We start from the raw sequence: 14973 nt of genomic DNA on the forward strand, positions 1-14973 counted from the left end.
GAGGGGAATGATCATGTCCCTCGATCTGCTGGCAATGCCCCTACTTCTACATCCCAAAATGCCATTGGCCTTCTTGGCAACAAGGGCACACTGTTGACTCATATCCAGCTTCTCATTCACTGTAACCCCTAGGTCCTTTTCTGCAGAACTGCTGCCTAGCCATTCGGTCCCTAGTCTGTAGCAGTGCCTGGGATTCTTCCGTCCTAAGTGCAGGACTCTGCACTTGTCCTTGTTGAACCTCATCAGATTTCATTTGGCCCAATCCTCTAATTTGTCTAGGTCCCTCTGTATCCTATCCCTACCCTCCAGCATATCTACCACTCCTCCCAGTTTAGTGTCATCTGCAAACTTGCTGGGGGTGCAATCCACGCCATCCTCCAGATCATTAATGAAGATATTGGACAAAACCAGCCCCAGGACCGATCTTTGGGGCACTCCACTTGATACTGGCTGCCAACTAGAGCTGAAGCCATTGATCATTACCCGTTGAGCCCGATGATCTATCCAGCTTTCTATCCACCTTATAATCCATTCCTCCAGCCCATACTTCTTTAACTTGCTGGCAAGAATACTGTGGGAGACAGTGTCAAAAGCTTTGCTAAAGTCAAGGAATAACACGTCCACTGCTTTCCCCTAATCCACAGAGTCAGTTATCTCATCATAAAAGGCAATTAGTTAGTCAGGCATGACTTGCCCTTGGTGAATCCATGCTGACTGTTCCTGATCACTTTCCTCTCCTCAAAGTGCTTCAGAATTGATTCCTTGAGGACCTGCTCCATGATTTTTCCAGGGACTGTGGTGAGGCTTACCGGCCTGTAGGTCCCCGGATCCTCAGCTAATGTGCTTCATTAGAATAATATATTTAAAAATATATAAGTGATTTTCAAGTGTAAAGGAAGATAAGGTTCGGATTGCATTAAAAATGGGAAGGAAAGTTACAGGCCTCTAAGGTCATTGATTCATATCTGCCAAGATCAGCAGTGGGCAAAGGTCATTGGCATCTGAGAGTTGTTAATGACTTATATAAAATGTGTTGATGGGCTCAGTCCAGTTCCAAGTGGACAGGGGTCCACAAAACCCACCCTCACTTTTGACATGTGTTGTCATTCTGTGTTGAGATGTGTTGAGAAGTCAAATACTTACAGGATATTGAAACTGAATTATCCTCTGATTTACAGAGGTGGCCCTTCTAGGTCAGGATTATGGAACAGTGTAAAAAAGCTTATAGTACCACTGCCTATATTGTATCCTGTGCATAAAGATATTGGTTTCCAAGGAGCACTGTATTCACTTTTTTAAAAAAAAATGAAAGGAGATGGAAACAATTATTCCACTTTGGTAAAGGCTTCATGACAGAGTTTCCTCAACAACCATTATCTGCAATTCTCTTTAGAGATACAGGTCACATAACAAGGGTACCAAAGTTGCATACTCCAAGGTGGAGCATCATATTTTCTGTGTGCCATTTCTTCAAGAGCATTTCAGTACACACTGGAAGTGTATCTCCAAACAGCGTCCTCTACAACTAAAAAAAGATAGTGGCAACCATTGAAAATATCCAAGATACCATGAGTTTCCAAACATTTTCTAAGCTGTTAACCACAGCAATCTGGAGAAATGACTCTAGCAAGACAAGCAATAAAGCTGATAGGTGATATTATATGCTCAGAAATCCAATTATTTTTAAGTTATTTATACATTTTAAAGTTGTAAATGTGTACTTTTAAGATATCCTCTGCTGTACATATTTTAAGGTATTTATGTCTGATCCTCCAAAAATTTGGAATCTAACCCAGAGAGAATCCTCATACAGCTTGGAAACCACATAAAAATATGAGTCCTCCCTTATCTGGACACATTGTGGCAGCTCCATTTGTTAATAAGATTGACAAACCATAAAGGTTTCTGAAGTTTGGTTCAGATGAATTTGTCAGGAACTCCTTTGTCTGCATATTGAGCTGAAACTCAGAAGTAAACAGGTTTTCGGTACTGCTTGGTTTCATATTCAGGCAGTGCCATGAGAATAGCTTGTGAAGGTACCATATTTTTTCTTTGGCCCTGAAATTGTAAAAGGGCTTGTGTATTTCAACTTTTCGAAGCCAGTTTGTCTTTTCCTACTCTGTGTTGAGTTCACAAACATAGATGTATAAGCTAATGTGCTGCAGTTTTTACACATATGGCCAAATCCTGGTCCCCCAGAAATAAATGGCAAAACTTCCACTGGCTCAAGTGGAACCAGGATTTGGTCTATACTGTAATTCCCATGGGAGTTAATGAGACAAGGGAAGTGAGATATCTTTTTTTGGACCAACTTCTGTATAAGCTCAAGAGCTTGTGTCTCTCACCAACAGAAGTTGGTCCAATAAAAGATACTATCTCACTCACCTTGTCTCTCTCATATCCTGGGACCAACACCGCTACGATAACGCTGCATATAACTATGGGAGTTAATGAAAGTCAAACATGATGGACTTGATCCTCCATACATACAATTGACATTGTCACCAATGAGTGTTCCAAACACAAATTGCAAATTCAGGATTGGTCTGACAAAGCCCTGTACATCAATTGAAAGGCTTGTGGGGTCGCACTGAGAAATAATTGTTTATTGTATACATTTTGTAATGATTTTTAAAGCTGTAATTGTCTCAATCCTCATGTGGCCACAATTATTTAGTTTTATTAAAAAATCAATAAGGTAGTTCACCTTGCTTTCTTAAAATTACAGTTTATAGGTATAAATTTTTCCTCGGATAGATTAGCATTCTTTACAGCTTAATTATTGTATTCTGGAGCCTTAATAGTGGACAAATATCCCTCCTTTCTTAGTAATTTAATTTTAAAAAGCACTTGGAGCTAGGGTTAGGGTTCCTATGGGTAGGGCTCTCTGCCCTAGAGTTAGGGTTCCTATGGGTAGGGCTCTCTGCCCTTGACGGGGGGTTCGTAAGTGTAGGGCACTTACGGCTAGGGTTAGGGTTCCTATGGCTCCCTGCACTAGGGTTAGGGTTCCTATGGGTAGGGGTTCCCACCCTACTGTTAGGGTTCCTATGGGCAGTGCACTTGAAGCTAAGGTTAGGGTTCCTGTGGGTTGCGCTTCCCGCCCTAGGGTTAGGGTTCGTATGTGTAGGGCACTTAGAGCTAGGATTAAGGTTCCTATGGGTAGGGTACCATGAGGATAGTACAGGAAAGATTTTTTTACTTAATTTGGTCACACTGATTTACTTGTTCTTATAAAAACCACTGACTACCCAAAGCTCACTTCTAAAATCCTGCTCTATTTGCAGCCCGATAAAATACTTGGGCAACTGCATGTTTATGTTGAGCAGATGTGACATCTAGTGGCTGTTTTTAGCAATGTATCTCTTTTGTGTGTTCTCAGTGGAGATTCCAAGCTATAACCTCTAGTTGTTTATCTGAAACATCATGAAGGGCTCAACCCATGCGAATTTCAACATATCTTGCCTGCATTTATAAAATGAGAACTTTTTTGATGTTTTATGAACTAGGCCATGAAATCCTTTTGAATCAGTTAGGGCTCACTTGCATAGATAGTTTAAAATCTGACTTTTTTAGAATAGATAGGAAGTTGCCTTTTATTCTCTTTATAATACACACTGATAATACTGGATAGGATACTATGTCTCCAATCCTTGTACTGTCCTTTTACTGTCCTGGACAAAAAACAAAGTGCTGTGAAAATGGCACAAAAGGGCACTAAAGTTATATTAGAGATGCTTCTGAACTTGTTATTCATACTCTGTCAATGGCAGAGCCGGGAGCATTATAGCAAGAGAGTCATCACATCAGTACAGGGAGAGTTCAGACAATGGTTTACTGCAGACTGGGGACTGGAAAGTGAGAATAAAATAAACACTGTGAATATGTTATAAATGTTTGACAAACCAGAATTAAGTGATCAGGAAAAGCTTGGTGAAAAGTCTGTCTTCACCGGCTGGCACTGGATAACTCAAGCATTGCAAATGTTGATGTTCTTTGGCCTCAGTACAGGTGACAGATGTCTTTCACCAAAGGTAGGCTGAAATAAATAGTAGGGTGGAAGAATGAGAAATTTAAAGAGGACTTAGTCTATCTTCATTCTTTTGGGCAGACATTTAGGTATTTGTCAGAGTCAACTGACTTAGGGCCAAAGCATTAGCACCTTGCAGGATTGAGCCCTTACTGTCTTCTGTCCTGGCAGGGTTTGTGCTCAGAAGCAAGTTGTTTTTCTTAATTTGTTTCCAGGGTTCAAGTGTCCTAGAAGGGTGGTCACAATGTTGCTCTTTAGAGCCGTATCCTGCAAGTTTCTGAGCGCTTTGGCATCAATCATACAAAACACTTAAATCAGTGTGGCTATTCATGTGCTTAAGTGCTTCATAGAATTGGGGTCAGAATGTAAGTACTTTGCTATAACGAGCCTATACTGCAGTTCAAGATATGTGGCCAGGATATGTAATATCCAAGAACAGTCATGGCACTTACTAGAGCTGGGCAAATATTGCAAAGACTTTCTACAAATAATCTCGCTAAACTTTGTATGGGTTTGTTTCAGCAATGATAGCTCCCCACAGGGAGAACAAAAGTTTATAGAGACTCGGTTTTAAATTAGCATGCAGAAATATTTCTGCCAGAAGTGTTGGCTCAGTCATCTAGTCAGGAAACAGAAAGCAGACCTTGTGATTTCTCTGACCAGTCACAACTAATCAACACAGCAAATATCAGTTATTCACAGAAATTAGTTTACAGGTTAAACACCAGAGATAAAAATACTTACCCAAAAAATAGCCCTCAATAATTATAGGTTTCAGAGTAACAGCCGTGTTAGTCTGTATTCGCAAAAAGAAAAAGAGTACTTGTGGCACCTTAGAGACTAACCAATTTATTTGAGTATAAGCTTTCGTGAGCTACAGCTCACTTCATCGGATGCATACTTATGCTCAAATAAATTGGTCAGTCTCTAAGGTGCCACAAGTACTCCTTTTCTCAATAATTATGACTCCTGAATACATCTGGGGAAAGTCAGGTTAGTTTGTGGATATGCTATGAGCAGAGAAGAGTACACACGGAATGGACCAAGTGCTGTGCTTGTTCTGTGGAGGGCAAGGCTGTTCAGCTGGTCTAAGCGTCATGCTAGGGATGCCAATAAGAGCTAAACAAATCATCAGCAACAGTGAATGTTGCCTCTTTTCTCATCAACATTTGCTGGTACGTTATTTGTGTTAGTGAGGGCAGCTGTGTCTCAATTTGCTTCCTGGATAGGTGCCCTACATGTTTCAAAGTGGCTTACTGAGTTACAATGAGGCTGCAGTGCAGTACACTGAGAGCTACATCTGCCTTGACAATTTTGTGTCCTCACACCCAGTGTTATTTCAGTCCCTCTCCCGTAAGCAGCCTCTTCGGCCACATGTTTTCCAAAGCTTGGAATTTTATTTTGTATTATACAGAGAATAAGAACAAGCAATAGAAATAGGAATCTGTTTCAATGGTTCTTTCATTTTCTTGCACCTACTTGGTTAGTAATCATGTGTTTTGTCCGTTACTTACCCTCTCATTTCTATTTCATTGCAGACTGTGATGCTCCTCTTGCACAGCCAACGCCGCTACATTTTTGAATATGACCAATCAGATCATCTGCTCGCAGTCACCATGCCAAGTATGGTGCGCCACAGTTTGCACACCATGGTTTCAGTTGGGTACTATCGTAATATCTACACCCCACCAGACAGCACTGCTGCTTTCATACAAGATTTCACCAGAGATGGACGACTTCTGCAAATTCTATATCCTGGAACAGGTCGCAGGGTCCTTTATAAATATACCAAACAGTCCCGACTATCAGAGATTCTTTATGATACTACTCAAGTCACGTTTACATATGAAGAATCTTCCGGGGTTATTAAAACAATACACTTAATGCATGATGGGTTCATCTGCACCATCAGATACAGGCAAACAGGTTGGTTAAAACTATCAATATTTTTAAAGGGTGATACTGTCACCTCTGGTAACACTTTGGCCCCTGCAAACACTGTCTTATCTGGTAGACAGTTGAAATCAAGCCTACCATTAAAATCAGTTTTTAGGTTGAAGTACAAAAATGTGTCTGTTTGTCTGTCCACAGACATCTATCCCATTTGAAATATGAAACATTCTTATTATCGTTTGCTATGAAATGACTCTCATAATATTTGGTTATTTATTATTCCAATATGAGGACATTTGCTAAATAATAAATCAAATTGCTTTACTGTTTGCATTTTCAAGTTTCTCTGTTATAACAAATTCAAAGGAATTATTTATATCAGGAATGTGTTAGCCGTGTTAAAAATAAATTCAAGTTAATATTAGCCTATGTATATGGAAGTATATGGAAATCATAATTATATGTAAACTATCATTAGTTTAAAAGAACAGTAATAAGTTTTTAAGGAGTGTCTGTGCACTAAATAAATCCATGAGAGAACAATTTAACATTTTTCTCACTTAAAGATGTAGTCAAATAGCAATAAGACTCAGGGATACATTCAGATTAACATCTTTTCTTTCTTTGTTATGTATGTTAGATATACTATGGGCCTAATTCGTTTTTTCTTGTTTTTCTCTTATTTGCTATATGTAGGCCCTCTTATTGGTCGTCAGATCTTCAGATTTAGTGAAGAAGGCCTTGTAAATGCCAGATTTGACTACAGTTACAACAATTTCCGGGTCACCAGCATGCAGGCCATGATAAATGAGACTCCTCTTCCTATAGATCTGTACCGATATGTTGATGTATCTGGAAGGACTGAACAATTTGGAAAATTCAGTGTAATCAATTATGACTTAAACCAAGTTATAACTACCACAGTGATGAAACACACCAAGATTTTTAGTGCCAATGGTCAGGTGATTGAAGTGCAATATGAAATTCTTAAATCCATAGCCTACTGGATGACCATTCAGTATGATAATATGGGCCGAATGGTGATATGTGATATACGAGTAGGAGTAGATGCCAACATAACAAGGTATTTTTATGAGTATGATGCTGATGGTCAACTTCAAACTGTGTCTGTGAATGACAAAACCCAGTGGCGTTATAGTTATGACCTTAATGGAAACATCAACTTGCTTAGTCATGGCAACAGTGCCCGTCTCACTCCTCTGAGATATGATCTTAGAGATCGCATCACTAGACTAGGAGAAATTCAGTACAAAATGGATGAAGATGGTTTTCTTAGACAAAGAGGCAACGAAATATTTGAATATAACTCCAATGGTCTCCTGAACAAAGCTTACAACAAAGTGTCTGGTTGGACTGTGCAATACTGTTATGATGGGCTTGGACGACGAGTTGCAAGTAAATCGAGTCTAGGACAACACTTACAGTTCTTTTATGCTGATCTCTCCAATCCAATAAGAATTACTCATTTATACAATCATACTAGCTCAGAAATAACATCCCTATATTATGATCTTCAAGGCCATCTCATTGCTATGGAGTTAAGCAGTGGAGAAGAATATTATGTTGCTTGTGACAACACCGGCACACCCCTAGCTATCTTTAGCAGCCGGGGCCAAGTAATAAAAGAAATTCTCTATACACCATATGGAGATATCTACCAGGACACTTATCCAGATTTTCAGGTTATCATTGGTTTTCATGGAGGACTCTATGATTCTCATACTAAATTAGTGCATTTGGGTCAAAGAGATTACGATGTCATTGCTGGACGTTGGACAACGCCAAATCATCATGTGTGGAAACATCTAAACACCATTCCCAAGCCATTTAACCTCTACTCATTTGAAAATAACTACCCAGTTGGCAGAATCCAAGATGATGCTAAGTATACGACAGGTAAAAAAAATTCCTATTAAAAATACTTCTGGGTCAAATCCTTATATGGATCCAAGTCCATGGAATTTGCACACCTCAGAGAAGAGGCGTAGACTTTCAACTTGCATTCATTTTATTTGAATGTATTTAACCTCCTACTACCCACATAGCTTTGTCTATTTTCTGTGACCTTTCAGCCCGTCAATAAAGCAAGCAAATAGCTGCATCTGCTGTCTTTGTTAAGTACTAGAATTTGAAAAAGAGTTGAGGCAGCATTATCTGAATTCCTTTCCATGATATGTAGAAGGAAGTACAATACAGAATTCAGAATAGCTATGCTCTGTGATAAAATAAGTTATTTTCTTCTGGTAACCAATTTTGAAAATTTAAGATTATGTCAAATCAGTATTGCAATTTAGTTATTTATGTTTTGAGGTTTGGTTAGGCCTTGGTAAAGGATGTCTAGTCACACTGGTAGCTGCAATATTAGTTCTAATTTCAGTTCTATCAGAATCTTTCTATCTTTGCTTCTGGATCGCTTTTTCTAGAAATGGAAAGTACAAAATACATTCAGCTTCCCAAGAATTAAGAGTATTGTTGCTAAGAATGCTTTGATTTTGTTTTGTAGACATTGGAAGTTGGTTAGAGCTGTTCGGTTTCCAGCTACACAATGTGCTTCCTGGATTTCCAAAACCAGAGATAGAAACTGTGGAGACAACGTACGAACTTTTACAGCTTCAAACAAAAACCCAAGAGTGGGATCCTGGAAAGGTTAGCAAAAGTCTGCCTACAAAAGCAGACAGTCTGCTTGCTAGTTAACTGGACTATTTCTAAACCTAAATTAAAGAATACAATTAGAAAATACATAGAAAAATGTTCAATCAGATCTTAATAAAAAGCCTAGTCCACTGTGATCCGAGGGATGATTTTCAGGAGAAGAACAATTCAATTAATTGAGGACATTTTTGTCCATTACTTCTACATTATTTTTATTTTATTACCATAGCATTTAAGATCCCTACTTTCCATAATTTCAATACCTCTTTGTGCTATGTGCTATGTTCAAAAACAGAACAAAGATGTTCCCTACACCAAATAGTTTACAATCTAAATAGAAGACAAAAGAGTACAGATGGGTGCAGACACACTGATGTGGAGTACAAAGGAACAATGGGACAGTATGGGTCAAGCATGCTAGGCAGTGGCCTCAGTACACCAATGGCCTAACGATTGGGAAGTTTTTTTTCAGATCTCATGGCAGAGGAGAGTTTTTGAAAGGCGGACAATGCATTAGTTTTGCGGGTGTTTACAGGGTGCTCCTCCCAAGCAGAGGGGTAAAAAGCAAGAAGGTGCCTGTTTGAAAATATAACAAGCTACAAGCTATAGGTGTCATGTAATAAATTTATACTTACTGAAATATTAGTGCAAATGAAATCAACAGATCTTCAGCTTTTATTGGAATCATGCCACAATGAGGAGTGCAAAAACATCAAAATATTAAATCTTTAAAAGTCTTTTCCTCCCTAAAAATGTTCTGTGGTAGACCAGATTTTTTTTTAACGTAGTAGGGTGATGGTGGTATTTTTGTTTTATTTTTTTAGTTCTAAGTCTCAAACTTGCCTCGGGCCTTGACTACACTCAGAACTAGCCACATTTCAGCAATTGATGGCTAGTAGTCAATGTAATTGCACCAATACAGATCTCAGCTATTCTCCGGGCAGATACTCACATTCAAGATTTGGTCCTTATTGAATATCTATTAACAAAACATTGCAGTTTTACAAAATAAGGTAGAACAGGAGGGATTGATTCTCTACTGCCTCTCACCTTGTGCAGTCATGTAAAGTCATGCTACCTGATTGAAGTAACAGCATTTTAAACTCACTTGGCCCAGGTGTGAATAACTATGGAATGTACAAAGAGGTGGGGACTCAGGCCCACTAATTTTAGGGCCCTTCACATGCAAAGCTCCCACTGAAGTTACTCAGATTTTATGGTGTTGGAGAAATAGTATAGGGATGGCCACAATAAAAGAACATGGATGGATGGATGAATGTCAGTGGGAGTTTGCCTGAGTAAGGACTCCGGGATTGGGCACTAAATATATCTATAGCTCTTAGGTACCTATATGGCCTCCATTCCTGTAGTATTTTGGTGCCTCATGATCTTAAATGTATCCTTAAGGGATGGGATTATTCTAGCCCAGATGTTCCATGCTTTCTTTTGCTGAACTCTGCTTCAGAAATTCATGTCTCATGCTCTCACACCCCCCTCAGAGGAGGGGGACCTGGTACCTGCTGAGGGAACCCTTCCATTGAGGATAAGGGAGCTGTGGGGACCTGGCTTCCACTCCCAGCCCTGATGCTCAAGGGTAGGGTCAGGAGGGTCAGAAGGCTGCACCCTGTGGGTATTGCCCCTCCCCCCCCCGCCTGACACAGCCCCCTCCTTACCACAATCCTTCAGCACAGCCCCATCTGCTTCCCTTGCACAGGCTTTGTCCTGCCATGGAAGCACATGCGACTCTGGCACAGTCAGGTGGGGGCTGGGTGGGTCTTCGGTTGCCCTTTTGTAGAGTCCGTGCCAGCCACCCCAGCAGAGGAGGGTAACTGCCAACTGGTGGCTACTGCAGCTCTGGCAGTGAGACAGGCAGAGAGTCAGGTCCCAGCATCTAAGACTGCCCTGATAGTTCCATCCTCAATTGGAGTTCATGCCCCACCATGTGAAAACCTCTCTTCTATACTATTATTCCCATTTTACAGATAGAGAATTGAGTCACAGTGACTTGTCCAAGGTCACCCAGGGTGTTTATGGTAGAGCAGGGAACTGCACTCAGGTCTCCCCCGTCCCAAGATGGCATATTCACCACTAGAATAGCAATTTGTGGGAGAATATAAGGAATCTTCACCAAGGTTTCTTTCTGTGTAGGAAGATGCAAATATGTGATTCTTCTTTTGATGCTTGGAAACTAAAGGGACCAAGAGACCGTAAGCAGTACAAACAGGCCACTGTAAAGTTTATTACTATAATTTTTTGTTGTTGCTACACTGCCACAGATGTGCATGATACTTTATAGACAAATTTAAAGGATTGGTACCTAGTCTGAGGCACTACAGATATCAGTAGAAACTTGATATCATATGGTACTATAATGAACTGTATAAAAATCTTTTACTTCAAACTCTGTTAATGTTTATGTTTCCAGACTATCCTTGGCATTCAGTGTGAGCTGCAAAAACAACTTAGGAACTTTATATCCTTGGACCAACTTCCTATGACCCCCAGGTACAGCAACGGGAGGTGTCTTGAAGGAGGAAAACAACCCAGGTTTGCGGCCATTCCTTCTGTTTTTGGAAAAGGTATCAAATTTGCCATTAAAGATGGGATAGTGACTGCTGATATTATAGGAGTAGCAAATGAGGATAGCCGGCGCATTGCCGCTATCCTCAACAATGCTCACTATCTTGAGAACCTGCATTTTACCATAGAAGGGCGAGATACACACTACTTCATCAAGCTGGGGTCTTTGGAAGAAGACTTGGCTCTAATAGGCAACACAGGAGGCCGGCGCATTTTGGAAAATGGTGTCAATGTCACTGTGTCTCAGATGACTTCTGTGATAAATGGGAGGACTAGACGCTTTGCTGATATACAGCTCCAACATGGTGCTTTGTGCTTTAATGTTCGATATGGGACAACCATTGAAGAAGAAAAGAACCATGTCTTAGAAATAGCCAGGCAGAGGGCAGTAGCTCAGGCCTGGACTAAGGAACAAAGACGGCTGCAAGAAGGGGAAGAAGGCATTAGGGCATGGACAGAGGGAGAAAAACAGCAGCTCTTAAGCACTGGGAGGGTACAAGGCTACGATGGATATTTTGTTTTATCTGTGGAGCAGTATCTAGAACTTTCTGACAGTGCCAACAATATTCACTTTATGAGACAGAGTGAAATAGGCAGGAGGTAACAAAGAAAACCTCCGCCTTTGCGTCACCAAAGACTGCCTGTTTTTAAACATAAAATGGTTTATTGTATTGGTTTTTCTAGAGCAGAACTCTGTATATATAAATATAGAGGAAAACACATATCCAACTGCCTTTAAATGTGACAGAAGATGGTATTTTAATATTGTTTGTTTAACTCTGAGAGATGACAGTGAAGATTTTTAGTTCTTGTGTGGCAGTATTCAAAATTTCGGAAGCAGAGTTCAAATGGTTCAACAACACAAAGTAGAAAGGCACCGCTCTCGTTTAAAATCACAGATACATGCAGAATATTTAAGAATTCATGTGCTCTGCTTTCTTCTTGAAGATACATCTCTTCTTAGTTCATTAATTTAATAACTCACAGATGATTAAAAAGGTTATAGAGCTTGATTCTGCTACCCTTACTCACCTGGGTAGTCCTTACTCCCATGAGTTCTTCCACTGACTTTAATGGATGGCTCACAAGAGCAAGGACTGTATTTAGAACCTTGTATCAGCACATTTCATTTTTCACAACTATGATCTAAAGAAGTTCCAGACCTGAAAAACAGGGGTAGCACAGAATGGCTGTCCCATATTACATTTATCTTCACTCATCAGTAGCCTCCTCCCATTCTCTCAGAGATCAATGTCATGCTGTGTCGAGTTTTGCATGTGGCAGTGTTCTATAATTCTCTCCCTGAGGGCTTCAGTCAGACCTGGGTTACACTGGATTCTGCTGGCATAACCCCAAGCACAGAAGCCTGATGGCTGAATGTCCTCCTGACCGAGTGTTGCACAAGGTGCCACAGCTAGTCATCACCACCCTAAACATGGACAGAAATGTGCACAAGGGTCTGATCCAAAGCCCCTGAAGTCAATAAGAGTCTTTCCATTGACTTCAGTGAGCTTTAGATCAGGCCCTGATTCAGTGCATCCCAAGCAATCTCTGCCAGTAGTACTTCTGTGGACCCCCAGAAAAACTTAAAGCCACTCTACTGGAAGCATTCGCAAATGCGCTCTGTGCCAGTGAGGGTGAAAAAAGCCCTGTCTCACTATAGAAAATAGTATCCTGTGTGTTCACTGGACAGGGATTCTTCAGTTCATGATTCATCTGTAAATTGGAGTCGTATCAGTTTTTTGTCATCACCTTAGCCTCTTCTCACATTAATAATTATGCTGTATGACTCAATTTTGATGTGTGAAAAAGACTGGTGGGTCAGAATTCGGTGAACCAAAGTGTGGATAGTAAGTGTAGGTCATTTTGGGAATGATTCTACATGCTTTGGCTCAATCTGCAGAGCACATAGCAAAGTGTTGTAGGGTGGGAATTTAATTTTGCAGGATATCAGCAGCTGTCAATATAGTGATTTCACAGCAAAGTGTATGATCCTTCTTTTAACCTGTCATTTTAAAAGGACCTAATTGTCTTGTGGGGGATTGTGTGCAAATTTTCTTTGTTAATTTCAGATGGGATTAGAATTTTCTTTTAGAACCTATGTATCTTTAATGGCGACATTATTGCACATTTTTACCAAAATAGACATAGTAAATATAGTCTAATCATCTCTGCTCGTATTTAGTTTTGCCAAAAGCAGGGTTTGTTTGTTTTTTTCCTTTCCTGTTTTCTTTTTTCTTTTGTTTTTGGGCAAGTGGAACAAACTGTACTGAACTTAGAGATGAGCCTGAATTGGAACATCAGGTCTGATCCCCCTTCAAACTTTTGGGAAGTTTGGATCCAGCGCTCAACTTCACAACTTGGGCCTCCCTTTATGGATTCAATCCTGCTTCCATTGAAGTCAGTGACCGGTTTCACCGCCGCATGATCAGGCCCAGTGATGAACTGATCCCGAAGAATGCCATCCACACACGACCCCAAACTCTGGGGAAATTTGGATTGAAATCCAGTTCCAAATATTATGATTGGGCTCATCACTCACTAACGTACAGTACTGGGAGCTGACCAAGTCTGGTATTGATAGCTCTGATCTCTGTAATTTCCCATAAAAACATGGAGAATTTGAATACCTCCACACCAGTCTAAAAATGGACCTTCAGATCCTTGAGCCTCTGATGTTCTTTTAATCAATGAAAAAATAATTTATGAACTGTATATAGAGAGTGCATTCATAAATGTGATGATGTATTTTATCACTGATCCAAGATGTCAATATTAGAGTCTATTTTACTTATATTTTAACCAATTATACTTTTTTGCAATTCACTAATGATGTATCATTTTCAAACTGCTTTAAATATCCATTATAAACAAACATTTGAAGCGCTTAATAGTAAATTACCTTTAACTGTGCATTTCTAGTATGTAATACATATTTAGTTAGCTTGTGCCTTTAGTTTCTTAAAGTTATATTTGTATTATATGCAGGAAATGCACTTCATATTACCTACACCTGTGGTTTTTAATACTGCCTTGATTATTATTATTCTCATTATTATGCCAAAAGGTCATAGAGTGAAATGTATTATAAGTTTGTCTCTGAAAGCAGATTTGGCATTTTTCAGTTCATGCACAGAAAATTTAAGATACATTTTTGGACAGTGTTTCTTATGAAAATATGGATGTATAAAGAATTAAATGACATTACATGGCCCTGTATTCTGATGGTATAAGAACATGTCTTCATCATGTTTGGTTATAAAATTGAGAAAAATAAAAATTCAGTGTCATTTTTAGATGAATACAATAGCATTTCTAAAGAGAATTACATGTCTTTATTAATACAAGAGCACTGGAGGCCAAAGTTATACTTACACACACAGGCACCATTCAGTGAGGGAATAGATCTAAACCATCTTGTTCAAGAACAATGTCAGATCGAGGTAGGGAATATTTCAGTCTCCATGTTTGTTTATTTTTTAGTGACTAAGCCAATTTTCTTAGTTGTTCTTTAATTTTGCACTATAGCCTAGAGACCCAAATGACAAAAACACAAAACAAAAAAAAATCACATGCAACATTTTTGTGGTCATTCAGATCCAATAAACTGATGATTGCATTCTGCGTTTGGAACCTGGTTCTAGAAGTAAAAAACCCACACACACACTAATGCACGCTATCTTGTATCAAAACACCTAACATGAGAAGCTACATGTTATATTTGTATCACAGCAAAACAAGTGTGTAAAAATAATGTTTCCTTTGTTTTCATGTTGATTTAGAAAACTAGAACATTTCAA

At 39.5% G+C, this 14973-nt stretch overlaps 1 protein-coding gene across 1 annotated transcript in view; it reads left to right on the top strand.

Annotated features, from left to right (window-relative positions):
- Positions 1 to 11777, top strand: part of TENM1 (teneurin transmembrane protein 1) — a 388806-nt gene extending 377029 nt beyond the window's left edge. Inside the window, exons 28-31 of the mRNA XM_077825959.1 lie at positions 5566 to 5953; positions 6617 to 7837; positions 8445 to 8587; positions 11019 to 11777. Coding sequence (XP_077682085.1) covers positions 5566 to 5953; positions 6617 to 7837; positions 8445 to 8587; positions 11019 to 11777 — 2511 coding nt within the window. The remainder of the gene's footprint in view (positions 1 to 5565; positions 5954 to 6616; positions 7838 to 8444; positions 8588 to 11018) is intronic.
- The last annotated feature ends 3196 nt before the right edge of the window (positions 11778 to 14973 follow it).

Source organism: Eretmochelys imbricata, chromosome 9 (genome assembly GCF_965152235.1).
Source record: "Eretmochelys imbricata isolate rEreImb1 chromosome 9, rEreImb1.hap1, whole genome shotgun sequence".
In the NCBI taxonomy this organism is placed as follows: Eukaryota; Metazoa; Chordata; order Testudines; family Cheloniidae; genus Eretmochelys; species Eretmochelys imbricata.